At 33.9% G+C, this 26926-nt stretch overlaps 1 protein-coding gene across 9 annotated transcripts in view; it reads right to left on the bottom strand.

Moving 5' to 3' along the window:
* FRYL (FRY like transcription coactivator) overlaps positions 1-26926 on the bottom strand; it is a 262394-nt gene that overhangs the window by 31319 nt on the left and 204149 nt on the right. For all 9 annotated transcript variants that reach the window (XM_031942465.1, XM_031942463.1, XM_031942464.1 and 6 more), the window contains 10 exons: positions 25824-25927; positions 21666-21851; positions 19585-19786; positions 18063-18184; positions 16487-16677; positions 15760-15854; positions 12872-13479; positions 11509-11606; positions 7869-8039; positions 6078-6218 (listed from right to left, as the gene is read on the bottom strand). In XM_031942465.1, coding sequence (XP_031798325.1) covers positions 6078-6218; positions 7869-8039; positions 11509-11606; positions 12872-13479; positions 15760-15854; positions 16487-16677; positions 18063-18184; positions 19585-19786; positions 21666-21851; positions 25824-25927 — 1918 coding nt within the window. The remainder of the gene's footprint in view (positions 1-6077; positions 6219-7868; positions 8040-11508; positions 11607-12871; positions 13480-15759; positions 15855-16486; positions 16678-18062; positions 18185-19584; positions 19787-21665; positions 21852-25823; positions 25928-26926) is intronic.

A 26926-nucleotide genomic window follows, 5' to 3' on the forward strand; every position in this document is an offset into this window, starting at 1 on the left:
TGGGCACTTAGCCTTAAATCATTCAAGGAGGCACCTCAAGGGTGCAGGCCATTCGTCTTACTCTCAAGGAGCTTTTTAGCTGCCCTAAATCACCAATGCTGTGCAAAGCACAGTGCAAGGGGCTAAGGTTCTACAAAAACAAAAATTAAACAATGATGGGCTTTAAGGAACCCCACTTCTACAGAAAAAACCACTCAAGTCATTAAGTACTTTGTGAAATACTAAGATAAATAACATTTCATGTCTATAAATATCTTATCTAGGATACTTAAAAAAGGAGGGGGGGGGGTAGGTAAAATATAACATATAAAGGTAGATAAGGATTTAAGAGGGCCCTCCATAAAAGAGTGGGAACTCAAAGCTTTGGCTAGGACAGAATGGTCTTATAGTAAATGCCTCCTAGTTGCTGCTTTAGCAAATGCTCCTGTGAGCTAATTTCTGCCCTCTCCTTTTTATAGTTGAGGGAAAAGGGTCATTAAAGTCTTTTCCTATTGCAGTCCCACATGTAAAATGAAGGAGCTGAACTAGGAGGCCCAGATCTCTTCCAAATCCATGTACACTCTATTTTAGAAAGAGATGGTGGTCTTCACTTTTCTATATCTCTTTATTTATATCTATCTACATACCCACCTAGCAAGTTATCTGTACAACCACAAATCAACTCTTATTTTCAATGAAGGAAGGATTTTAGAACCTTATTTTATCTGCAAGCGATTCAAGAGAGATGGACTCCTATATTTCAGTATAACATTGAAGAAATATGGTCTTATAGAAAACCCTGAGCTTAAGAGCAAGAAAATCTAATGTTAGTTTTCCCAGATGTATTCCTGGTGAAATCTCTTTTTCAAGAGTTTAATAGACTATGAGGCTGATACAATATATGAAAATTGTCTAAAATGAGATCTCAATGCTATAGAATAGGAAAAAAAGTACTTATAACTGAAGCTTTTGTGGTTTCCCCCCTCCCTTTTAAAGCAAACTTTTGAGATAAACTATAAAAATTACAACAAACTAGAAGGATAGGCATATATATCAAAAGGAGGAAATTCAAGTATCAAATCTATTTTGCTATGGTATGGCATGAAAACTGAGAGCAAATAATTAAATACCTATATTTATTTCTTCTTTTGATATCATATTTTGATTAATTTGATATTTTTAATAAAATCAAATGCTGGATTAATAAAGTTATAGAAAAACAAGGCCACAAATTAGCTTAGTGGGTGAAGTCTCTATTTTTTGATTATTCTATACCATATACTATACTATACTGAATCAATCTGGAAATATTTTAGGCAAGGTTTAAAGGAAACTCATAAACTGCTATACATAAGTGAAGAAGAGGGTTTTCTTGGGTACTTCTCAGGAAATTTGAAAACTTACCTAAATCTTGAATATGAGATCCTTTTTTAGGACTGATTTAGAACAGGAACTAGCAACTTTTTAAGGAAGAATCATTTTGATCAAGTGTCTGGTAGAGAAACCTTTTATAATATGCACATTTTTATACATGCTGAATTGATATTAGAAAGATTTTAAAAGATCCACATCTGTACAGTAAAGTCAACTCAAATATTCAAAAGGATCTGTGATCTCTGTAGAACTCCTGTTCATGTCCTCCCAGTTTGCCATAGAGATTTCCCCCAGTATACTTCTTCCTGTCTCTGTTCAGGTTGTCTACATGCGATTCCTTGTTTTTACCAAATAACCAGATCCTCTTCTCCTATTAGAGAAGCTATCGGTTTCCTGCCAATATCCTTTACTGCTGCTCTTCTTCAGAGTTTCTTGATGATTATGTTGCAGGCTACCTGTATAAACATTGTGAACTTTTTTAGTTCTTCAGAAGCAGTGCTGTTCCATGGCTTGCTGCCATATAGCAATACTAATAAAATGTGATATTGAAATGGTAGGCCTTTGGTTTCAAGAAAAACTTGGGATTAGTAAAAGCTGCCAATTTCAGCACACTTTCCTCTTCTCACTCTATTTACTATGTAGATAGGTCAAACTTCTCTGAATGATTACATTTATCTTCCATGAAGATCTACAATACTTTGGGGCTAAATAAAATCAAGAAGTCACCAGCAAAAAGGAGTTTCTGGAACTAGGGATCATTCTTCAACCTGGACTGTGCATTTAATTTCATTTTATCACAATGGCAAATATATTCAACAAGTATCCTCCTCCCTGATTTATATTTATCCTGAATCATTGAACAAGACGTTTCTTTTTTTATTGGGGGGGAGGGGAAGGGAAGTGTAAAGGTATTTCTAATGTTATATTTTCCATGAATCTTGATGTACAAAAGGAAATATTTTATTATTTAAAAAAACAGCATCTTGTTAAAAAAGTACATGACAGTACAATAGTTTTAAAAAATGAGTCAGAACATGATTAACAAGCCCATTTGTTTTACTGCTTTAGCTAAAAGTTAATACTAAAAGAGTTATAAGTGAAAATCAAGCTGCTAATCTTTCTTTCAATCTCTAGAGCTTTCAGTCACTTTATTATTAAAAACAAAGTCCAAGAGAGGCCCCAGTGAAAAATCAGGATTCCTTAATCACTTCTTTCAGCTCATACAAGTAACTGAATACAGAGCATAACTTAAGCCAAACCAAGATACTCGATCATCTCATCTAAATTGAAATATATAAAAGTGGGTTAAATTATATTTTTCCAAAGTCTATTCTGGGTACAATACTCTACAATTGAAAAACATTTCCACTATTTTTTTTCTCCAATATTTCTGCGGCTACAAAAACAAAAATGGAATATAGTTCCTGCTCTCAAGAAGTTTCCACTTAGGAAAACAACAGGTACATGATTAAGTAAAAGCAAAATATGTCCTAAATACAAAGTAATGTTTTTTTTTAGTGGATGAGGGGAATTGGGGAAAAATCAGAAAAGATCGCTTGTAGAAGACTGTGGTTTGAATCTAAGAAGAAAGTAGAGATACCGACAGGTAGAGAGGAGGAAAGAGAGAAGTTCAGTCACAGACGAGAAGAAAGGAAGAGAGACAGAAGATGGAATGTGAATGGAAAGTTTGTGGAGAAAAGAAATGTGTCATCAGTCTGAAAAGTAAGGTTGGATCAGATGCAAAAAGCTTTAAATACTTAATAATGTAGTTTGCATTTTGTGCTAGAGGAACCTGGGAACTGCTTAAGTTTCCTAAGCACAACAGTGGCATAATCATCCCCATACAGTAGGATTAAGTCCCAGATGGTATCGAGGTAATCTGAATTTTAACAGCATTTTAGTCAGATGTGATTTGCCAACTCTTGTTAGTTACACCTCTCCTGAATTTACTGATCTCTCTTTTCTGATACAGCTCTCTCTTACCTCTCATGCCCAATTCATCCTTGGTCATGTCCAACCATGACATTCCCCATTTCAATAAGCTCTGGTGTTCCATTATAGCCTTCACTGCCAAATACAAATATCATGGGCACTTAAAGTACTTCACAATTTGGCTTCATACACTGTGTTCTACTTAAACTGGCCTTTCTCCTTTTCCCAACACAACACTTCAAATCTCTTTTCTCCACACTTTTGCACAGCTGATTTTCCCATGCTGATGAAGTATTTATTAAGAGACAACTATTTAGGAGGATCTGTGTTACACACAAAGAATATGGACAAAGAATGAAACAAACCTTACTCAAAAGGAACTTGTATTCTACTGAGGGAAACAAGTACATAGACAAACTGAGACAGTATAAATACAGAGCAAATAAAATAAAAATATGTACAAAACAGTTAAATGCGAGGCACTTAAGGAGAGGGAATATAAACAGTTGTGGGACTCATGAATGAATGAAGAAGCACTTATTAAGCTCTTACTATTAGCAAATGCTTTGCCAAGTGTTTGGGATGCAAATAAAAGCCTCTGCTCTCACGGAGCACACGTTCTTGTGGAGGAGACAACATATGGTAGATGGAAAGTCTCGGCTGCACAGCAGAAGGACGAGTTCTGTCATTTCTAGATTGTAGCAGCAACAGATGGTAAAGCCTTTTCTTTAACATCATTTCCACCAACATTTTAGTCTGTGATCATTACTTATTGGATAGTACACTAAGGCCTTAGTTAGCAAAACCTTTTCTCGGTCTTCACTACCTGGGACTAGAAGATATGCTTCCCAGGTGATGGCTTTGGGGTCCTGGGCCATCTCCAGCAGGATCTGAGGGAACATGGCAGTCAAGAGAGCGGAGCTGGTCTGCCTGGCTGGCACTGACTATCCCTTGTGCCTTCCTGAGAGGGCCCTGCTCCTTTAGGAAGGCTGGCTTGCCTGCCTCCTGGGACCACTGGGGGCAGGCGGCGGGATGGCTGGCTTCTGCTTCATAGCAATTGCTTCTCTTCCACAATGGCTTTGGGGTCAAGGGCTGAATTGGAAGCAGAACCGGTGGGTAATCTGTCATTGGAGTCACCACTGCCTGGGCTCCTGTACCCTAATGCTTTTTCAGCTGGTGATTCCCATTAGATTCAGTAGGAAAAAAACAAACCCTACACTTAAAAAAAGCAAAAAGTAAAAAGAGCTGCACAGAGGCAGCTGAGGTGGCACTGAGTCATCCATTTAATCAAGTATGTCCTGGCCCAAGGACGATCCCTAAAGTACAGGACTGCCAAGAATGAAAATGTCCAGATAATTCTAGAGTCATTATGAGAATGGTATTGTAAATAATCATATTTAACATTAAGTAAACTTGTGAACATGGGGAAAGAATCATCATTTTTCAGGCAAGTAATTAGACTCCAGGCATTTATGCACAAGCTTTCTGTAAAAAGCCTAAATTTCTCCAGGGACAATACTTCCAATAAATTACATTAAGAGTTATATTCCAAATGTAAAAGAGATTACCAAGGGCACAATTGTGTAAATGGCTGGCATCATCTAAAGAAATGCACTCTAAAAAAAATAGGAACTTAATTCCAGTGAACTTTTGCAGTGAGTTGCCATAAATACAGATGGTAATATCTTTGTTTTAAAGAAGAAAAATAAAACCTCAAGAAGAATTAGATATTCTTTTGTAAGGAAATACGATTCTCAGTAAATTCCTAATTTTAGTATGGAATAGGGCTTAAAACAATAACTAACTCTGCCTTAAATTTTACACTATAGGGAGCTCTACTGGAAAGCTTAGCAATCTCAACACTTTAATATCCTTTTGTTGTTCAGTCCTTTGAACTGTGTCCAATTCTTTACAACTCCATTTCGGGGGAGTTTCTGGGGAAGACACCAGAAGTCATTTTGCTATTTCCTTTCACAGCTTATTTTTACAGATGAAGAACTATGGCAAACAAAGTGAAGTGACTTCCCCAGGTTCACAATAGCTAGTAAATGTTCTGAGACTGTATTTGAACTTATGAAGATGAGTCTTCCTGATTCCAAGCCCACTGCTCTAGCCACTAAGCCACTTAACTGCCCTGCCTTAATTACAGAATGTTAAAAAATGTATTAATTTCAATTCAAATGAATATTGCAGGCGGCTAGAGGACACTACAGATAAAGCACTGGGACTGGAGCCAAGGAAACTGAAGTTCAAATTCAACTTTAGACATATTAGTTTTATGACACTGGACATAACCTCATCTGTAAAATTGGGATAATAACAGCATCAACTTCAAGATTGCTGAGAGGATCAAATGAGACGATATGTATATTGATACTACTCATCATTACCATCATTATTATATTTATTATAAGGGATTTTTCTTTTTTTTCATTGATGGAAAGGTTAGGAGAGTGAAAAAATAATGTTTGTCATATGAAAAAATAAATTTTAATAATAAAAGAAAAACAGAAAACAGTTTTAAGTCACAACAATTTACAGCATTCCCACAAATAACCATAGGTTAGTTTTGTGAACCTCAAAGGACCAAGTAATTATCCCATTAAAGTCTGCTTTCTTTGTTAAATTAAATTTATCCTCTATAATGCTGAATACCAATTTCCTTAACAAACCTGTTAATCATTTAAAGGTAAATTTCAGTACACATCATCACAAATCCCAAATGGTCAAATCTGTTATAATACTTGAGACTTCAGATAAATATTTTCTAAGAAGTTAATAATAAGACTCACCTGTACGTATTTCCCAATAACCTTTATGATCTCCAAATTAAACTGTTTCACTGGGGCTGCTGAGAGGTCAATATGACTTAGAAGGCTATAAATGATCTGTAGTAAGGACTGCTGCATACTGGACAATCCTTTTTCTAGAAGCTAAAAATAATGTGACAAAGTTATTCTTCAGTCAGATTTTAAGACAAGTTTCTTTTACTTGACTGAGGTTACTAAAAATACTTGTTTATAATGTGTGAAAACATATAGCTACAGCTTGAGAAAATTGAAATCAAATAAAATGAGTAAAAGTACAGCATAATTAAGCTGTTTACAATGTATATGCCTAAGATTGATTAAAAAATACAAAACAAAACACCAGTATTTAACAATAAGAGTTAAACACTTTTTGATGTTAAAATAAAACATTTCTCTTAATTTGGTAATCTGCAGATTTGAGAACTGGTTATAATAAACTCAGAGGATTATGCTAACCTTGTCACATCAGAAACAATGTTTCTGTTATAAGTTTCTATGCTTTGGAAGAATATAATATTACTTCTAAGAAAGAGAAGAGAATGGGGCTTTATTTTTCCTCTCAATCTTTCTTAACACATCCATTTTGAATAACCTTTATATTTGGCTAAGGTAATAAATAAATCAACATCTTAATTAGGACAATTAAACATAAGATATGGGAAGATTAAAATATGAAAACATCAGCACCTGTGAACCATGACAATATAAAAGTTTTCAAGCCTTAGACCCTACCTTCAGTATACTACTTAAAACTACTTTGGTTTCAGGGTAGTTAGTAGTTTGATGGATATGGATCTATATTGGGGTCCCAGAAGGTAGACAGAAGCAACTGACAAAGCCTAAAGCCCAGGTCTTGTTTAAAATGAGCTTCAATATAGAGGATTTGCAGAACTGGGAGTTGGAAATGATATATCTCTTTCATCAATTGGGCCTTTTAAATGATACTGTACTTTATCTTGCTCTGTTGGGATTATCATTAAAAAGTAGATGTTGGTTGGTTTTGTAAACTTTGACATGCTATGAACTTTCCAAATTGAACAGGGTTACTTAGGGTCTGTTTAAACATGTACTGAAAATCACTTATTACCTCTGTCCCTATTTATCACTGTCACAGCAATGGCCCATTTTCTAGCAGAGAACATTAGTGTACAGAAAAGTTCAGTTTTAGTTACCAATTCTACAAATATCTTCTATCTTTGTTCAAATTTTTACTTGTCTTTATATAGTCTTGGGTCTGGACACTGACAGATGTTGAAATTCTGGATTACCAATCAAAACTTTTAAAAAAGGAGATGATCTTCATTAATTGCAAAACTGATTTCTTTTTGATAGATTTTGGTGGAATTCACTTTAATATTAGTGGAATTCTTGGACAGAAAGTAATTTTTTGTCATTTTGAACAGATTTCAAATGAAATACCATGATAAAAAATTTACTTAATAGTAATTTCTAGACAGCATACATACCTATAGAATGGGTTAAAGAAGAGAAATTGTTAATCAGTTAATTATTTAACTGAACAATACTGACTTTGCCATCTTTTAAAGGCAAAGGGGCTTTTTACAATTTTTTTTCCAAGTTGGAGGCCAAAGAAACTATTTTTCTTTCTGTTTAAGAGAAGGCAAATTGTTTTGTACTCAACTAAATTACACCTCAAATTAGTTGACAGTACTCTGAATACAGTTATAAAGGCTACTAGAAAAACATATTTAAATTGAAAATTCTGTTAAATTTAAAAATAATAGGCAGATTAATGAATTAAGGAAAATTTACCTCAGCAAGATAAGTTACAAGATTAAATGTAGTTTCTGAGAAAGAATCATGTAGATATCGACACACTACATTGATCCAATTTGAGCAGTCCCTGGAATAAGTGTGTGTACTGTATAAACTCATCATATGAGCCAAATTGACAAGTGTTGGTGATTTTTCTTCTGCACAGACCTGGAAAATAAATGTATTTCATTCAAAACCAAAATAACAACAAAAGACATTAAAGTCTAAACTTGAGGCAAATGATTACATTAACATGTTTAAATTAAAAGGAAATACAGGTGACACATTTGAGGCAGTCCAAAGAGATCCCCATTCAGTTCTGAACTCTGATTTGCAAATCCATCATCCCAAGCCTGAAAATCAACTATGATGACATGGCCAAAGTTTCCAGGACACTTCACTGACAAGACAATGAAGGGAATTTGGCATTTATGAAATCTACTTGTTACCAGATATAATTTTAAAGACATTATGGCATTGTGTCAGAACATTAGAATATCATATAGATGGAATATGCTACAACAAATTGCTATTCCTATCATTTTTTTTCTTCCATTCAAAACTCTATTCTGATGAGTATCAAGATGCCCTAGGATTCTGGCATGCTATACAAGTAGAAGCAAAGCTCTGCCAGCTCTTACTGTGTTGAAAAAGACTAAGTGTGGGCCTAATAACTGGCTCTACATTGTTATCCACAGATACTAGTGCTAGGAGCACATCACTAGTTTAACTGTAAGTTGATGAATTTTTCAGACAGAGGAGCTCTCAGAGATTTTTACATCTATGAAGAAATGGAAAGGCTGTAACCTACAATGGAGGAAATACCCACACCAATGACATTAAGGGTCCATACAGAATAATAGTGCAGGTCAAATGTGTGTAAATTTTAAGACTTGCAAAGCATTTCTCCCTCCCTACAACTTTATAAAATAGTTAATGAAAGTGTTATTTCCCTCTTTTTCCAATGAGGCTCTCAAAGGTGAACTGCTTGATCCATGGTCCATGATCACAGATGGTGATAGTACCTGCCTATAACATCTGCTACTGGAGCAAGATGAATTTGAGTTTGTGCTTTAGTAGTCTGAGCTGCAGGAGAGCTAAAACCAACTGAATGTTTTCATTATAAATATGGGGAAAGCCTTGGGAGTTAAGAGCAGGGATTACAGAATAGGAAGTCAGGGCTCCAGCCTACCTAAGAAGGGGTAAATGAGCTCAAAACAGAAATGAAACAAGACAAAGATTCTGTGCCAGTCACCTCCTGGAATAGGGCCTTTTTTATTCCTAGTCTTCCTGAGTAAGATAAGAGGACCCAGTCTCAGCGTCCTTTCTCCTCTCCAAAAAAAAGTCAAATGAATAATTTTATTTAAAAAAGGATTTAGAGATTTTATACTATGCCTTCAATATCATTAATAGGCATTACCAATGAATAGACTCCAGATGTGGTGTGTGTAAGAGATTACATTAGCCCTATGAAATATCCTAAAAGGGTTTTTAAAAAAATGATACCTATTTTCATACATTTCTTAAATATCTATTTTCCATAAAAATAGCACTCAAAATATTTTAAAAAACCTGATATTTGAGCTATCTGGGTATTTATGTAAGAGATAAAAGAACATCTGTAATATATGAAAAGAAACCTTACCAACTGCTTTTAAAATGTCACAACTGTGTAAATACCTCAGAATATGAAAAACTTGCGAAAAGAATAAAATTAGGTTCTCTCTTAAAAGACAGACATGGTTAAAATAATAGCTGACATTTAAAATGTCAATAAAGAATGATCTGTGTTACATTATCTCACGTGATCCTCCCAACTGTCTGGCTGGGGAAATATGATAGCATTATACCTATCTTCCAGATAAGGGAACTGAGGAAAAGAATTATGACTTGCCACGATTACATGATTTATAAGTATGAAGCAGAAATTAAAGCCAGGTCTTCACATCCAGAATACTAAAAGCACCTAATTTTACACACACACACACACACACACACAAAATAGAGGTTCTATTTTCAGAAATTCCTGATTCTCTTGTTTAGAAGCATATGCATAGATATATATTCATATGTACACATTACCTGTACATATATATAAAAGGTACAGAGAATGTATGCATCCAAATATAAGATATCTTGTCTTGTATGTGTTTGTGTGTCTCTATGAGAGGGTTCTGTTTTATGAAAAAAAGAGAAATTTATCTGAGCAAAATTTGTAACATTTAATAAAATGTCATTTTGAAACAGATTTTAGACACTGGTACAAAATGTGATTAAAAGACCATCTTGCTTAACTATGAATTTCTTGATGTACTAGCTTTTTGCCTGTATATGAAGGCCATTCCTAATCAGTGGACCCCATGCTGAGACTCTCAAGTACATGGAGACTGCTTAGAAGATGATGACTTGGGTGAGATTAAAATGAAGATATTTGCATAACAAGTGTTCACAAAATAGCACAGAGACCACTCAAGAGTTATATAAAGGAGATAGCAATTAAAGATTCAATCTAAACTTCCCAAAGCTCATCTACTTCCTGCTGACTAAAGACATCTAGAGAGGAACCTGTTATTCACTACTCAACAGGAAGGAAATAAACATTCTTTATCACAAATAAGAGAGAAGTCAATATGCATGCTGAGATTGTCTTTTAGTTCAGGAAAATTTTCTTGATTATGACCAGCATACTGCTTTTCTATTTCCTGTGCAATGACCTATTATTCAATGATTAAGTTATTATTTTTTTAAGTCTTCAATTTTTCTTGCAATATTATTATGTGTTACGGTTTGCTTTTGTTGTACTAGTGTAAATTCAATTTATCAGATTCCTTGCATACAGGATTATTAATATTTTCAATTTCTATGAAGTGTTTCAATGGAATCTTTCCTTGATATAGCACAATCCTCCTCCCCTCCTTATCCCCTAGAACATGCACACTTCTCTTTTGTTATCTAATACTTGTCAATTAGTTGGTTTAAAAAAATTACTCGTTTTTTAAAGCTTATCTTTGTTGGTTTCATTTACTTTTCAAATTTTTAAGTGTATGCTGCTGATCACCACTATTTTCCCTCAGCTATTCTCATCTATTCTAATAATTTTAAATAGCATATTGTGGATTTAACTTGTCAATTTCAGTTCCTCTTAATTTGCCATTCACTGGCTATGTAGACTTGGATAAGATACTTAAAACTTTCTGGCCACAAGTTCCTCATCTATTAAAAAAAAGTTGGGGAGAAGGGGAGGGAGGACCAGACCAGAAGGTTTATGATATCCTTTTCAGTTCTAAATCTGTAATTCTACTTTTTTTACCCTTTCAAATTTTGGACTAGAAAATTATCCACTGAATTCCAAACCATTTGATAAAATGTCACGTTTCCCTCCCAACATCACAGTAATAAAGTTAAAGGGAAAATTCAAGCCAGGGTCAGAGGAGTCTAATTAGAAATATGAGAAGCCACCACACCCTAGCCACACTTTCTCATGAATCCCATGGCATTACAACATGTGACAGAAAGATATATATTGCTTTGTAAAGAGCATTGTGATATTGAAAAAGCACTAAGAGTGATTTAAAAAGAAGACCAAAAGACTATATAGTAAAAGGTTTCAGTTTTAAAAATCATAATATTTACATACCTTTGCTATTCGACCAGCTGTTTCTTTGCAGAACTGTGTTGGGTTATCAAAATGCTGAATTAAATGAGGCAATAAGCACAGGATATTTAAGGGAAAACCTACAGACATAAAAAAAAAAATCCACACATCAAAGGTCACTGTCCACTTTTGGAGACTAAAAACTCAAAATTAGGTTAGTGATACTTTTTTCCTTTTTCAATTCTTATTTGTCAACTACAGGGTCTCTTAAACTAAACTTAAACTTATTACTGTAACTCATTTCATAGAGTTTGGTAGTTTCTATGAAATTTGATGAGATATATATGTTTGCTTTTTGGAATTCTGTATCCACAAAATTCATCTAGGGAATCTAAATCAATGTTAATTGCTTCTATAGGAGGACATGAGTTATCAGTTGAATGAAATATATCTTGAGGAAAAAAGCCATAAGCATCTACATGTTAGTTCTTCATTTAAAATAAAAAAACCAAAAAACAGCCTGGCACAACCATGATACTTTTCAGGCAATTAAGAGGCAGAACATTCTGGGAAGACTCACATGCACATATTAGTCAACTATTATGTATGCTTGTGTGCTTATGCAGGTTTAGTTGTTCTCTGCTTTCTTTCTTTGTTTTTTTAAATCCCCGAAACTATGAGTTGTTTCCCCAATTATAAATTTTTATGTCCATCTGGGCTCAAATGGCTCCAGAGCACCCAACGTATTAGATAAGACTTTCCACATATTTTTTGTCAGACATTTTAAAATAAATTGGAAAATACTCTAATTCCATACTTTTATGCCCTCAACCAAAAATCTGAAAGAATAAGTCTGAAAGCTAAGGTAACATTATTACTATAATACCCAGTTTTCTACTTATCATCACTTTGAAACTTATAAACTTTCCTTGATTAAAAAAAAGGGGGGTGAGCAAGGCACACATGTACACATGCACACACTTGCATGGTGGGAGAGATCTGCAAAGCCATATTGAGGTAACTATCACACTAGCAAACAATCTGGATGTAAATGTGGAGTAATGTAAATTCAAAAAAAAAATCTCATTTGACCTTAAGCTTGTGCATAGAACTTTTTCTCTTCCCTTTCACTGTTTTACCACATAATTACCCATATAGAGAGTTCTTTGCTACTAAGTGTAGGAATTGGATCATGTAGAAGAAAATGGTCGAGTCTCCTCATTTTTAACAGCCTCAAATGGATCCAGAGCCCTCAGTCAACTTGTTGCAATGATTTATCTTAATTCAATGTAATGTGTTTAGATAGTAACAAAAAAAATTAGAGACACTAAGAATTTCAACATAAAGATTAACTTATATCCACTGACTCAAAATAAAGGTATAAGAACAATATTCTTCACATTACCTGACAACTGGGAAGGATCCACCAAAGTGTATTTGGAGACAGTAATGAGTTTACTGAGGAGGTGGACTGTCATTTCCTGTGTAGAGACTGAGGTAAAGCCCTTAAGGAAAAGCTGCTGAAGACCTGGAAAATTATTCCATTTTAGTTGACTTTGTACATTTTCAATCTTCTCTCTGCTCTCAGATTTATCCAAAGGCAAATGAATGAGCAGTTTGTTGAGTAGCCTGAGAGCTAAGAGATATTCATATTCGTAATCTGATTCTAGCAAGGATGCTGCTATCCAAAATATGGTGGCCATCAAGTTAGTAGGGTCAGTAGTGGACTGCACATCATTAATTCCTCCCTCTCTCAGAGAGGAAAGGCTTCTAGTCCTTGCTAAACTGCCACCATGATTTATCCGTCCATCCATTATATCCAGTGTGTTACTCCTTCGCCTGTCACCTCTTCGGTCACCAATTAAACTTAGTCTCAAAGAGTTACTTCTTGCATTGCTGTAGTAGCTCAAATAATTGCCACTACTAATGGGGCTTGTGCTTAGATTGAGTTGTCCAGTGCTTTTCCTGTTAGCTGCAAACTTGTTTCCCATGACAGGATCATGGTATGAGGTTCTAGAAAACAAAGAAAGGACATAAATTGTACATGTAAATCACAATAGTCTTAAATAGTCTTATGACTAATAGTCTTAATAGTCTTAAACTATATAAGAAAAAACACTGGGTGTCTATAAAGATGTGTTTTTTTCCCAAGGATGTTAAATTCCTCCACATGAAGAAATACATTTTCTTAAAGCTTGAAAACAGGCCCAAAGGCTAACGTGGGAGTTAAGCTAAGGAAAAATCCTGCCTTCACCCATCTTGGCTGAATGATCATGAGTATATCATTTAAACTCTCAGTGCACTGAGCTACTTTCCAAGTTACAAATCAGGGCAGCTAAGTGACAAAGCTGGATATGGACTAAGGAAAAGCCTACCCCAGACATTGCTGGTGCATGCTACTTAGCCTGTGCAAGTCAACCTCTGTCTGAGTTTTCTCATCTGTAAAATGGGGATAAGTAACAGCATTTACCCAATAGGGTTGTTGTGAAGATCAAATGAGATGTATATATTATAATAATTATAAATCTTAAATACTATTGTGAATGCTGCCATTATCATTATTATTACTAGCAGTAGCAGCAGAATAGGTATTAGTTGAAGAAAGTATCCTATTAAAAAGTTACCCGAAACTATAGAGTCAAAAACAGTTTTGGTTTGTTTGTTTGTTTTTTAATTCTCCTCTGGTGTGTTTTTCCTTGGTCTGGGGTTTGTCTAGCTCAAGGAGAAATCTTTTTATTTTTTCTGCAATAGGGTGACATTTACACTATTTATAAAATAGAATTTCACCTTGTATATATGACCAACTTTGTCCTCAGCTTGATTCTTATTATGTCTACTATCATTAGGTAACACTAAGTGACCTAACTATCTTATTTTATAAACCAAATATTTTCTCAATTCCTTTTTTCCAGACTTTCCTGTTTTTATTGATTATCAACACTCTTTAAACCACTCAAAATCCCAACAAATATTCCCTTCTTGTTTATTCCTCAAATGTAAATCAAATTCCTGCTAATTCCAATTCCTAATGAGTCTCAGCACATCTCTCTCTTGAACTTCTCCACAGCTATAGCCCTATTTCAAGATTGAATAACTTTTTGCCAAAATTATTCTAAGAGCCTCCCAGCTGGCCCTACTCCCCCCAATTTCTCCCCTACTTCTATACTTTACATATCACTGCCAAATTAAAGTCACCAGTCTTTCAAAAAAAAAAAAAAAAGTAAAAAAAGCTCTCTCCTGCTTATAAATTAAACCCAAGTTGTAGCAAGTGCAAAAAAATGCAAGTACTTGTGGAAACAAAGGTTCAAGCTTCTGAACATATTGACTTCTTGAGCAATGCATGATAAGTGCATAATAAATCAGGACAAGGGCTCCTTAGTTTTTGATACAGAACCCAGAATATAAGAGGAGATAGATTTTTATGCATTAAAAACAATTAACCAAAAAAGACCAATTAATTAAAATAAAGAATTAACCAGAATCTAAATCAGGTAAATTGATTTCTCATTGGAAGAAAGTTTAGGGACTTTCTAAGTTGGGAGAGAGTTCGATTCCCTGAAATCAGAAAAAGAAATACATAGCATTTATGGTCCTCCAGAATGTGTTTCCAGCTTCACTCTCTCCCATTACTTCTCTACATGAAATCCATCTTCTAGGTTATTATTCCAAGCTTTTCCACCTTTGGGGACTTACTTTTGTCTGGAAGAACCTACAGGAATTGTTTTTTAATGAAGTTTTCAGGCTTTTTTTTTTTTTTTTTGGCAGAGCATTGAGGGGATTAAGTTTTTTCTTAATCCAAAATTGCCTTTCCACCAGTGTAAGAGATTATTTCTATTACCATATACTATAAAAATCTTTACTTACAAAGCTCTATTTCCAGACCAAAAAAAAAATTCATTTATAAAATGTTATTTCAGAAGCATTACATAAAGGTCTACATAGAATTTTCTACTTAAAGTGAGAAATCAACAATTTCACTGTAAAAGAGAAAATCAGGAAAAAAAATCAGTAATTAGGAACTGTCCCAAAAAATTTCCTAATTTTTTGCATGTGATTAACTGTGATATTAAATGAATCATCAAAACACCCTTTTATCTGTTGCAGACACACACAAATCCAAGCATATATAAATATACATATGAGAGTAAAGACAATGAGAATTTTAAAAATCACTCATATCAAGGATTAAACAAAAATACAATTAATTATTTTGTGTAATATTTCTCATATAATAAAATGAGCAGTTTGTGAATGATTTTTAAATATAAAATTACTGGTCGACAAAATTCTTACTGAGAAAGGGCAGAAAGAAGATCATAATGCTTCATGGTTTCTGCCAATGTATCAATGGAAGACTCCAAAGTGAGAAGGAGTTCTATTACAAAACCCTGGAAGAAAACATAAGTTTTTAATATATTATGCTATGAAAGAAGTAATCACAATGAAATATTAAAACAGAAAAGTAGAAATTTTATAAAGTATTTTATAATTTAGCATTAAAAAGTGATTTAGATTTTCTTGCACAGCATGATTTTTATGGATCTAAAAATCTATAAGCTATGGCATTTAAAAGCAAGGTAATAAAAAGGGTCATTTTAAGTGTATGTATACTGATTTCCCCATTACCCAATTGGAATGTCAGCTTACATTTTACTTGTTATCAGAATAGGAAATCTATTCTATATATTTAAAGGAAACTCTCTACCTCCCCTTACCCACACTGTCCTGTACCCTCTTTTTCAGGATGTTAATCAAATAAAATAAACAAAAGTTTCTTCTGAAAGAGTTCCTAACTTAAAAAGAGGATAGGAGATGAGGCTCTATATGTACAAAATCACTTCACCACTTAATTGTGTAACATTCTTGATTTTTTGCTGTTATGCTAATATACTGGATCTAAAATTTCTAAAGTACGATTTCTTTTTTCTACATTTGAAATCCCAGTTTCACAAACTCATTATAAGATGTTAATTCCCCTATAGCTACTCTATAAAAATTGATTAAACTGAAATATGTTTACCTGGGCATCTTCTCCTGCATCACCCACAGTTTCTACAAGTCTGGAAAGAACATCTGAAAGTGTATTTGCAGAAAGTGGCTGTTTCAGAGCTCTGAAAATCTGAAAAGATCTCCCAGCATAGTGTCGAGAAGAACAAGAAAGTGCTGTTTGCAAAGCAACTTCACTAAGATGATGCTCCAGTTGAAATCTTGCTGTGAAAATAAATAAAACAAATTATTTTCCCCCCTGAAACTGTCAGTTTCACAAAGTATTTGTTCCCTTATTTATTTATCTGTCTGTTCATTTATTTGTTTATTTATATTATCAGGCTTTTCCAATTATTTTAACTTCCAGAGCAATAAACCTTCAGATGCCTAAACAATTTAAACCATGATTTAAAAAAAAAAAGTATTTTTGTAATAAAACTAAAACCCTAAGAAATTGTGAATCTTGATCAAGTTTATTGTGTCACACTCATGTATGTACCTCTAATACAATTCTTTCATGATATACAATAATGAAAATTACTTATGAATACTGGTATAGTAATTTGACAAATTTTATTTTATGATCAGACATAATCAAAGAAATCAAGTCCTGAATTTTAAATATCCTTTTGAAAGGGTGCCTTAATATTAATTCCATTTTTTGGTTTGGTACTTTTTTTCTCCCAGTTACATGTAAAAACCATTTTGAACATTTATTTTTAAAACTTTTGAGTTCCAGATTCTTTCCCTTCCTGCTTCTGCAACTCCCTACTCCCCACTGAGAAGGCAAGCAATTCAATGTCATACATGTGTGACCCTATCAATGTACAATAGGAATTGTACAATTAATGTCTATTACTGCTAGTAGATGTAACCTTTTTTTTAAAGAAAATTTTTTGACACAGACCAGTTATGTCTTAATTTCATATAACCAAAAAGTAGATTATTCTTTGATACAACTAAAGGACATACCCCGAGGAGGTCAAAGGCAGAGGGAATGGCCAAATATATTAAAAAATATTTGTAGCAGCTTGTTTTAGTTTACTAAGGACTGGAAGGAATGTGGCTGACCATTCATTAGAAAATGACTGAACTATCATATGTGAATATAATGGAATATTATGTTGAGATAAAAAATGGACCATTTTTTAACAATTAAATAGGAAGAATTCAGAGAAATTTGGGGAAACATATAAATTGATATAAAGCAAGATAATTAGAACCAAGACAACAATTTACATAATAACAACAATGTAAAAGAAAAATTAAAAGATTTGAGAATTCTGATCAGTGCAGATGCAACAACCTATCATGATCAATAATAGGGAACTGGAAGAAAGTGGTGGACCACAGATGTGGAATAAGGCATACATACATTTTCAGATATGGGAAATATGTCGAATTGTTGTTTTATTATATTTTTAAAAGAAAGGATTTCTGAGTGGCCAAGCATAAATGGGAGGTAACAGTAATATTGTAAGATGAAATTATTAAAAAACAAGTGGGTGGGTGGAGTTTTTTAAGAAAGTAGGTCACCAATAATTCTCATTTTCAAAATAAATTCATAATTTACAAAGTAGGAATTATATAAAATATTTTTTGAAAGATACCTGAGCTTGATTGTTTAAACACAGAAACCACATGTTTTAGAAAAACAGTCAACTGTTCAGCACTTTTAATACTGGGGTTCTTGGCAGAAACATCCTCATGGTTCCAAAGAGGCCCTCTTTTTCTGTAAATAAAACATAGAAATAAATCCCTGTATTCCTAACATTGTTGATTCTAAAGTAATGATCATGTAGCATATTTAAGTATTTTCTTCATTTATTATGTAAATATATTTGATCCAAGAAAGATTATTTCATTGATTCTAGTGTGATATTAATACAGTTATGGCAAAGGGGAAGAAAAGGGTCCATTTTAGAAACAACTTCAATTGTTAATGGAATCCTCTCTTTTCCTCACACGACACTGCACCTAGCATCTTTTAATGGGATGCTGTCCTTGCCATTTGCCTCATAGAGTCCTGCTCTTCCTTTAAGATACAGCTCAGACCTCAGTACTGCTTGATTCCTTTTCTGATAAAATAGACTGTTAGTGCCCTCTCCCAAATTACTCTGAACTGAACTTTGAACTTTGTAATGCTCTACTTTTTATGCATGCTTTGCATACTTACATATATACCTGTGGATTCCTCCACTAAAATGCAAACCCATTGAGAAAAGAAACTGCTTTACTCTTTGCACTTATATCCCTGAGCACCTGGCATTATCTTGTGCCATCTCTTTGTTATACTGAATTGTCAATTCTCTTGCATTCAATGACAAGAAACATTTTGTCTATAGAGATCAAATTATTATTTCCTTCAATCAAATGATAAGAACTATAAAATCCAACCATTTTTCTTTTTTCCTTATTTACAAAAAAATTCAGATCTAAATTTAGTATGTAATTGCAAGAACTAACTCATGTCATACATACATTAACATGTTTTGTCTGTCCTATTATTTTTGATTCCAACATTAATTAAGCAAGGGAAAATAAATTATTGCCTCAGTACCACAGTTTCCTTACTGAAAGGCCATGATAAAACTGCACTAATAACTAAGACTTTACAGACTGATTTTGAAGAAAAGTACCTTTTAAATTGCAAAGCACCATACAAATGTGAACTAAATTGCTACTTTTAAAGTTTTCTGTTGAATTTTTTAAGTAACCTCAAATCCTACAGGTGAGATGAAAAAAAAGGTAAATTAACAAATATCTTATATTGTTAATTAACATTAGAAACTTTCATTTCCCTGACTAGATTGTAAATTCCTTAAAGTCAAGGATCAACGTTATACCTCCCTAAAAACCTGGCTTTGGATCTAGTAGAACTGCAAATGTTTATTAATAATACAGTTCCTGAAAAAGGGACTTTCATCACATATTGTACTCATTCCTCTTATTTTGAGGGGACAATTATGATAACCGTGGACCCTTAGGCTACATCATATAGTTTTAGAAAAGACAGTAATATATCCATACCTGTGTACTTCATATAAACATCAATCAGCAAACTTCAACTGCAGGTCAATATGTTTAGAACAACTTATAAATTTTGATGATGGTAAGAATGGCAAATATTACCTTGAGGTAATGAATTCCATGAGTGTTTTTACTTTTTCATCCTGCTCTACTGAAATGTCCGCCTCGTTTAGGAGAGTGGTGTGCAGCTGTGAAATGGCCGAGCTGGTATTTCCTAGGCTGATACTAGAAGAGGTAGAACTTGAGCTAAGCCCTGAGTCTGTCATGGGGGAGGGCTGGTAATCAGGGATAAAATCGTTAACACCTGTGGAAAGAAATTCATCATCACTACAACACAGAAGACTCTTCTCAGGCTTCAAAGACTCAAAGCTGGATAAAGGGGACATAGAAAAAGATGGATTCACTTTAGCCCATGGTACATGAACCACATTCATTATATAAAAATGTGTTCTGAATAACTGTCTCCTTCTAGGAGGAAATACTGAACAATACAGTGTTGCTGCCACCTGCTGGGGGAAGCCGACCCGGCCAACTTCTCAGAATGCTGCTGAGTTTACCAGACAGCTCTCAAACATACTTCAAAGATAAAATAATTTTATTATAATAAATTATGTATTAGGTTACCTGAATTTTATTTAAACACAAATCCATAGTAATGAAAAGCAATTAAAAGATTTTTTTGTTGCCAAGCTATGATTTCATAACATCTTCTAGGGTGGAAAATCTCCCAATCAATGGAAATCAGCAATGGGTCAGTATGTAACTTACAGACATTGAGATTTATTCCATACCACAGAGGCTGAAATAATCTACCATGTTTTGAGAAAAAATAACTGCAATATTACTAATTAATAGTTAATCATCTTCACATTTTCCCCCCACAGAGTAGTCCTGTCCAGAGACATAGGGCAGACCTGATGAATTCTTGAAAAACCCTTCTAATCTATAATGTTGCTGCTAGATGCATTAAACCCTAGCCCTTCTTGGGGAAAAAATTAACAATATATATGTGGTCTTTTAGTGTCCGAGGACTCTGATTTATTTCATATCTCCGGGAACAAAAAAATTTTTTATGTTTTCACAATAAAACACAAAATAAATGAAAAAAATATATACTTCATTTAAGTCTACCAAGAGAAACTATCAAAATATCAAATTTCTTTTCAATTATCTGAAAAGAATGAATATCAATGAACACTAATAATGTATTTGATATGAGAAGAATTCTAGAAAGTTTTAATTCCAAAGTTTCTGGTCATTTTAATGTTTTTGTTGAGTCATATGGAAGTCCTACTAAGTGAAAAAAGATTTTAAAGTCACATTATGAATTCAGTGCAAATAAAATTTTGTAAATAAAAACCAAGAAGGAAATAAATTGAGTTAGATTCATTACATCTGACATAAATTCAGAATTTATAAATCAAAAAATTCTTAATAAAAAGTTGGAAAGAATTTAAGGCAATTTAAAAAGCAAAATACAAAAATAAAAGACATCTAGTTTAGCAAAAACTTCAAATCAAAAGTTCAAAAATGAAATATTCCTTCAGCATACATTTTATTGAAAGGTTAAGGAAGCTATCATTTTTTATGTTTATGATATTATGTGTTGACCAGTTATAACATGTAACATTTTCATTGTGTTACTTCCTTTTGCTTCTTGATACTCACTTCTATTATTTTACATATGTTACATATAATGGTAATGTAAATTATTAAATATTATGGTACTTAATTAGAGCCGATATACTGCAAAAGACTGAGAGAAAGGCAATCTGGCTGTGATACTTCTGACACTGTAGCACTGGACAAGATGCTTAAGCCCTCAGTGACCAAGGCCATTCTTGGAGAATCTGAGTTTCAGATAAATTGCATTTTTGCATTAGTAGAGAATGTTCCTCAACTGGAGTTAGTTCTCCACACAAATGAAATCCTAGGTCCAGGCAAAAAAAAAATGGTACTTAACTATAACACAACTAATTTGCTTTCAAACAATTTGATTCCAATTTTTCAGGATCAAATTTGCTTTCTCAACTCCCAAATTCCAAATTCACAAGAGTTTTATTGAACTTTCAGATTTTGAAAGGAAGAAAGTGCAAGGAGGATAAGGATCACTGGAAAAGAAAAAGTGAAATTATTATAGAGTATGTCCAACATGCTTTTAAATTGAGTAAAACTTCAATTACCTGTGAAAGTATAGTCTAAATGTGCAGGGTGTTTGACAGTAAGCACCCTGGGCTCATTAAATTCCTTATTCCTGAGGAGGACTGAGGCAACAGTTCGGACATTATTATTGGATCCCATTACTATCAGTAAATGCAAAAGCAGGCGTTTGCAATGCTCATAGACCTCAGGGTGGCAGTGGTCAAACCCTAGGAAGGAAAGCAGACATCATAATGAATAAGGAAAAGAAAATCACCAATTATTTACATCATCACATCAACTACCATCATTACTAAATTCTTGTGACATAAAATGTCTACAATAAAAATCTTTAAAGCATTAAAAACAAAAATGACAATTCTTTTATCTATCCTTTTTCAATGTTTTACCAGTTGTTTGTATGTAATGCCACCTGTTCCTAATAATAAGTTAAAAGTCTAATACAGTATTTCCTGGTCTGTTTCCTCAACTGCATATATATAAAAGTGCTAAGTATAAATTCTTGGTTTTTTGTTTTTGTTTTTTTTTTTTTTGGCAAGGCAATTGAGGCTAAGTAACTTGCCCAGGGTCAAGTGTCTGATGCAGGATTTGAATTCAGGGCTTCCTGCCTTCAGGATAGGTGCTGTGATATAAGTTTCACAGTAAACATAACTGCCCTAATCTTTGTACTTTTTCACAGAACTGAGGTAACCTTCTAAAATTTTCAGGCAAGCATAATGTGTCTCTTGTAGGAAGATGAAGGACAGCTCTAACCTCAGTGAGAGATGAGGAGTGAACAGCACTTCAAATCAGAAGAGCCATGGATCTTTTTCAGTTAAATGACTTGGTCTGAAAGCAAGTCAGATAGGTCTTCAGTGGAGTGTTCTAGGGTCCTTGGCTTGGGACCATTTGCATTTTTAATCAATGCTTGATGAAAAGGCATGAACAACAGGTTTATCAGATTCACAGAAAACAAAAAGTTGGGAGTGACACTGGATGTATGTAACACTGGATGAGAGTGAGAGGTAGAACCCAAGTAGAATCTGATAAGAATTAAAAATAAAAGATGTAAAATCGTAGTTTATAAAGCTCTTATAAGCAATATTTAACCAATGGATTAGGAAAAGCTAATGTAAATGTATTTCTCAGAAGAGTAAGGCTATTAAAGTACAAATGGAATAGAATAAATGTTGAAAATTACTGTAAAAAATTAAGATCAGAGTGGATTCAAAGAAACCTATTAAGTCTTGCATGAAGTAATACAGAATTAAACAACAAGAAATAAGAGAACAGTCTAAATATAGACCACAAAAATGTAAAAGGAAACTCTGAAAGGTTCAGGAGCTCTGATCAATGCCATAGCTAATGGTTCAGAAACATTCTGCCCTTCTCACAGCAGAGATTAGAGACGTTAGTACAGAATGAGACACTTCTTTGAATATATAATCAGTGTGTGTCTTTTTTTTGCTTAAGATATTTGTTATAAGGGAGGACTTCTATAGGAGAGATTAGTTAAGAGGAAGTAGTAGGTAGTGATAGTGATGCAAAATAAAAAAGAAAGATACATTGAGAAGTAAGCAAGTTCTGGAACTATCATGTTAAATTTAATATGCACTGAAAAAACCAACTACATCACAGAAGTTTACAATTCCATATACAATACTTCTGTAATCTTTATATATTAAAATGCTACCATTTATTGATGTTTGCAAGTTTGTAGAAAAAAAGAAAATTCATTCTAACTTTTTATGTATAAGCATGGAAACTTATCTATTTCATATATACTAAATGTATCTAGAATTATGTTTTCAGGGAAATAAATTTCATTAATGCAATAAGCATCTTATTCAAGGACACAATAACTTGGGAAACCAATCACTCCTCTCCCCAAAGTATCAGTTTCCCCTAAAAAAGTCACTTAAGAGTTCAGAAATTCATTCAGTATTCTAGAGGGATTTTTTTGGAAAATAAAAACAATGAAAACTATGAAAAATAGCAATCATTCCTAATGTCTTCTTGAATTCCTATGTATTTTCTTTTTTTTTTTTTCTTTTTATTTTTTTTAATTTAATAGCCTTTTATTTACAGGATTTATACATGGGTAACTTTACAGCATTAACAATTGCCAAACCTCTTGTTCCAATTTTTCACCTCTTACCCCACCCCCTCCCCTAGATGGCAGGATGACCAGTAGATGTTAAATATATTAAAATATAACTTAGATACACAATAAGTATACATGACCAAAACATTATTTTGCTGTACAAAAAGAATCAGACTGAATTATTGTACAATTAGCTTGTGAAGGAAATCAAAAATGCAGGTGTGCATAAATATAGGGATTGGGAATTTAATGTAATGGTTTTTAGTCATCTCCCAGAGTTATTTTTCTGGGCATAGCTAGCTCAGTTCATTACTGCTCCATTAGAAATGATTTGGTTGATCTCGTTGCTGAGGATGGCCTGATCCATCAGAACTGGTCATCATCTAGTATTGTTGTTGAAGTATATAATGATCTCCTGGTCCTGCTCATTTCACTCAGCATCAGTTCGTGTAAGTCTCTCCAGGCCTTTCTGAAATCATCCTGTTGGTCATTTCTTACAGAACAGTAATATTCCATAATTTTCATATACCACAATTTATTCAGCCATTCTCCAACTGATGGACATCCATTCAGTTTCCAGTTTCTAGCCACTACAAAAAGGGCTGCCACAAACATTCGTGCACATACAGGTCCCTTTCCCTTCTTTATAATCTCTTTGGGATATAATCCCAGTAGTAACACTGCTGGATCAAAGGGTATGCACAGTTTGATAACTTTTTGAGCATAGTTCCAAACTACTCTCCAAAATGGTTGGATTCGTTCACAACTCCACCAACAATGCATCAATGTCCCAGTTTTCCCGCATCCCCTCCAACAATCATCATTATTTTTTCCTGTCATCTTAGCCAATCTGACAGGTGTGTAGTGGTATCTTAGAGTTGTCTTAATTTGCATTTCTCTGATTAATAATGACTTGGAGCATCTTTTCATATGACTAGAAATAGTTTCAATTTCTTCATCTGAGAATTGTCTGTTCATATCCTTTGACCATTTTTCAATTGGAGAATGGCTTGATTTTTTATAAATTAGAGTTAATTCTCTATATATTTTGGAAATGAGGCCTTTATCAGAACCTTTGACTGTAAAAATATTTTCCCAGTTTATTGCTTCCCTTCTAATCTTGTCTGCATTAGTTTTGTTTGTACAAAAACTTTTCAGTTTGGTATAATCGAAATTTTCTATTTTGTGATCAGTAATGATCTCTAGTTCTGCTTTGGTCATAAAGACCTTCCCCTTCCACAGGTCTGAGAGGTAAACTATCCTATGTTCCTCTAATTTATTAATAATTTCATTCTTTATGCCTAGGTCATGAACCCATTTTGACCTTATCTTGGTGTACGGCGTTAAGTATGAATTCCTATGTATTTTCAAGGTAAGATCTGGCATCGGCTTTAAAAACTGCTAAAGGAGCTAGTATTGTAAACCTTATATTGACACAGCTATAAAACAGTCTAATAGCCAGGAGTGGAGGATGCTTTTGGATGTGTTTCATTTTCCCTTGAGACAGAACTTTTAAAAGAGAAGCCAGGAGTGAATGACCAAAAAATAGTATGTTCAGATATATTTTTAAGTATTTAAGGAAAAAAAAGACAATGATGAAAGAACTTATGTCCATTACTGTTTTGGGGAAATTTATGCCAGAACAGAATATATTCTTAAAAAAAAACAAAAAACAAAAAAAAAAACTTCAAATATATTCTTCAAAAAAAAAATTCTATTTAAAAAATAGAATTGAGAGAGGTAATATAAATATTTTAAGCTGTATGTTTCATGAAATAGTGGCCATTTGGGATCAGTTGGTCCTGAAGTTATTCTACAACTTTTAATAAAGTTTTCTAAAAAGAAGCCCTATCTCCAAGAATCTCGTTTTTTCTAAAAATATTTTCAAGTAAAAAAATGGAAAATATTAAAATAGAGAAAAACAAGATAAATATGCTGAGTATAATTTCATACAAAATCTAAAAAAAAAAGACAAGTTTATATTTGTTGCATATGGCTGTGTGCATGCATGTGTATAGTGTAATTATGCATATACACATACACACATATATCTTTCATTTTATTATAGAGAAATATAAATTAAAAATATTCTTTTTACCTATAAAAATTGCATGAAGAAGAAGATGTAGGTAGCTTCCCCATTCCACCTTCACACTATGATCAATGATCAGGTCAGTCAAAAGGATCACTGCTATGTTACACCTAAGAAAGGCAATAGATACAATTAATACTTTACAGAATAAAAGCAAAAACTCCAGGAGTTTTGTAAAGATATATAAAACATTTCAATAATTTCCCTTACCAATTAAATATAGATTATTAATAAAAAGAAAGGCAAAAGCCACAGAGCAAAACAAGCAATTACACCACCAAGTTCCCTCACTCTATCACTTGCCAAAATAATCTGACAGAGTAAGATAAAAGCTACACCAAAATTAGTGTAGTAACTAACAGTCAAAATCACAGCACTCTTATAAAAGCAGTTTGTGTTAGATGTAGTGAATTGTAACCATGAAGTTTAAGTCCCTTTCCAACAACTGCTGCTTCCAGTTTCTGTCCTCCCCCCTTCCCCCCACTCTCCGTTCAGCCACTGGGCCTGGGCCCTTATCATGTCTCCCCACCACACTCCCTACTGTCTCCCATCGCCTTTCCAGTCTTATACCTTCTTCCTCACCACTGACGTTGGAGTCCTCCTGAGAAGACTCTCCATCTCTCTGGCCATTCCCCACATTCCCTCCTCCGCTCTAACCACTGAGCTTCCTGGCTTCCTTTAAGTCCCAATTACGATCCCCTTTCTGACCTAAAACTGACCCATTTCCTCTTAATTCTATCAGCTTCCCTCTGCTAATTATGTCCTATTTATCTTGTGTAAAGCTTGCTCAGTGGCAGGACTGAACCAAGAAGACGTGATGGCTCAAGATGCACTAGATGACCTTTAGCATCTAATCAAGGTCTAAATGCTCCCAGCATGTACCTGCCTTCACGGCCACTGGGACTACCAGTCCCGTCCTACCTATCCGCCCGTCCTACCAGTGGAAGTCTTCCCATACTTGGGGGTGACACCCTCCCAACTCCCCTCAGTCCCCCTCAGTGTCAGCCTGGTTTAGCACCTCTGCCCAAACAGTTTACTGGCCACGGGGCAGAGGACAGCTCCCTGGAGCAGCCAGTGAGTGAGGTGGGCCACAAGCTCCTGAGGTGGAG

The sequence above is a fragment of the Sarcophilus harrisii genome, chromosome 6 (assembly GCF_902635505.1).
Source record: "Sarcophilus harrisii chromosome 6, mSarHar1.11, whole genome shotgun sequence".
In the NCBI taxonomy this organism is placed as follows: domain Eukaryota; kingdom Metazoa; phylum Chordata; class Mammalia; order Dasyuromorphia; family Dasyuridae; genus Sarcophilus; species Sarcophilus harrisii.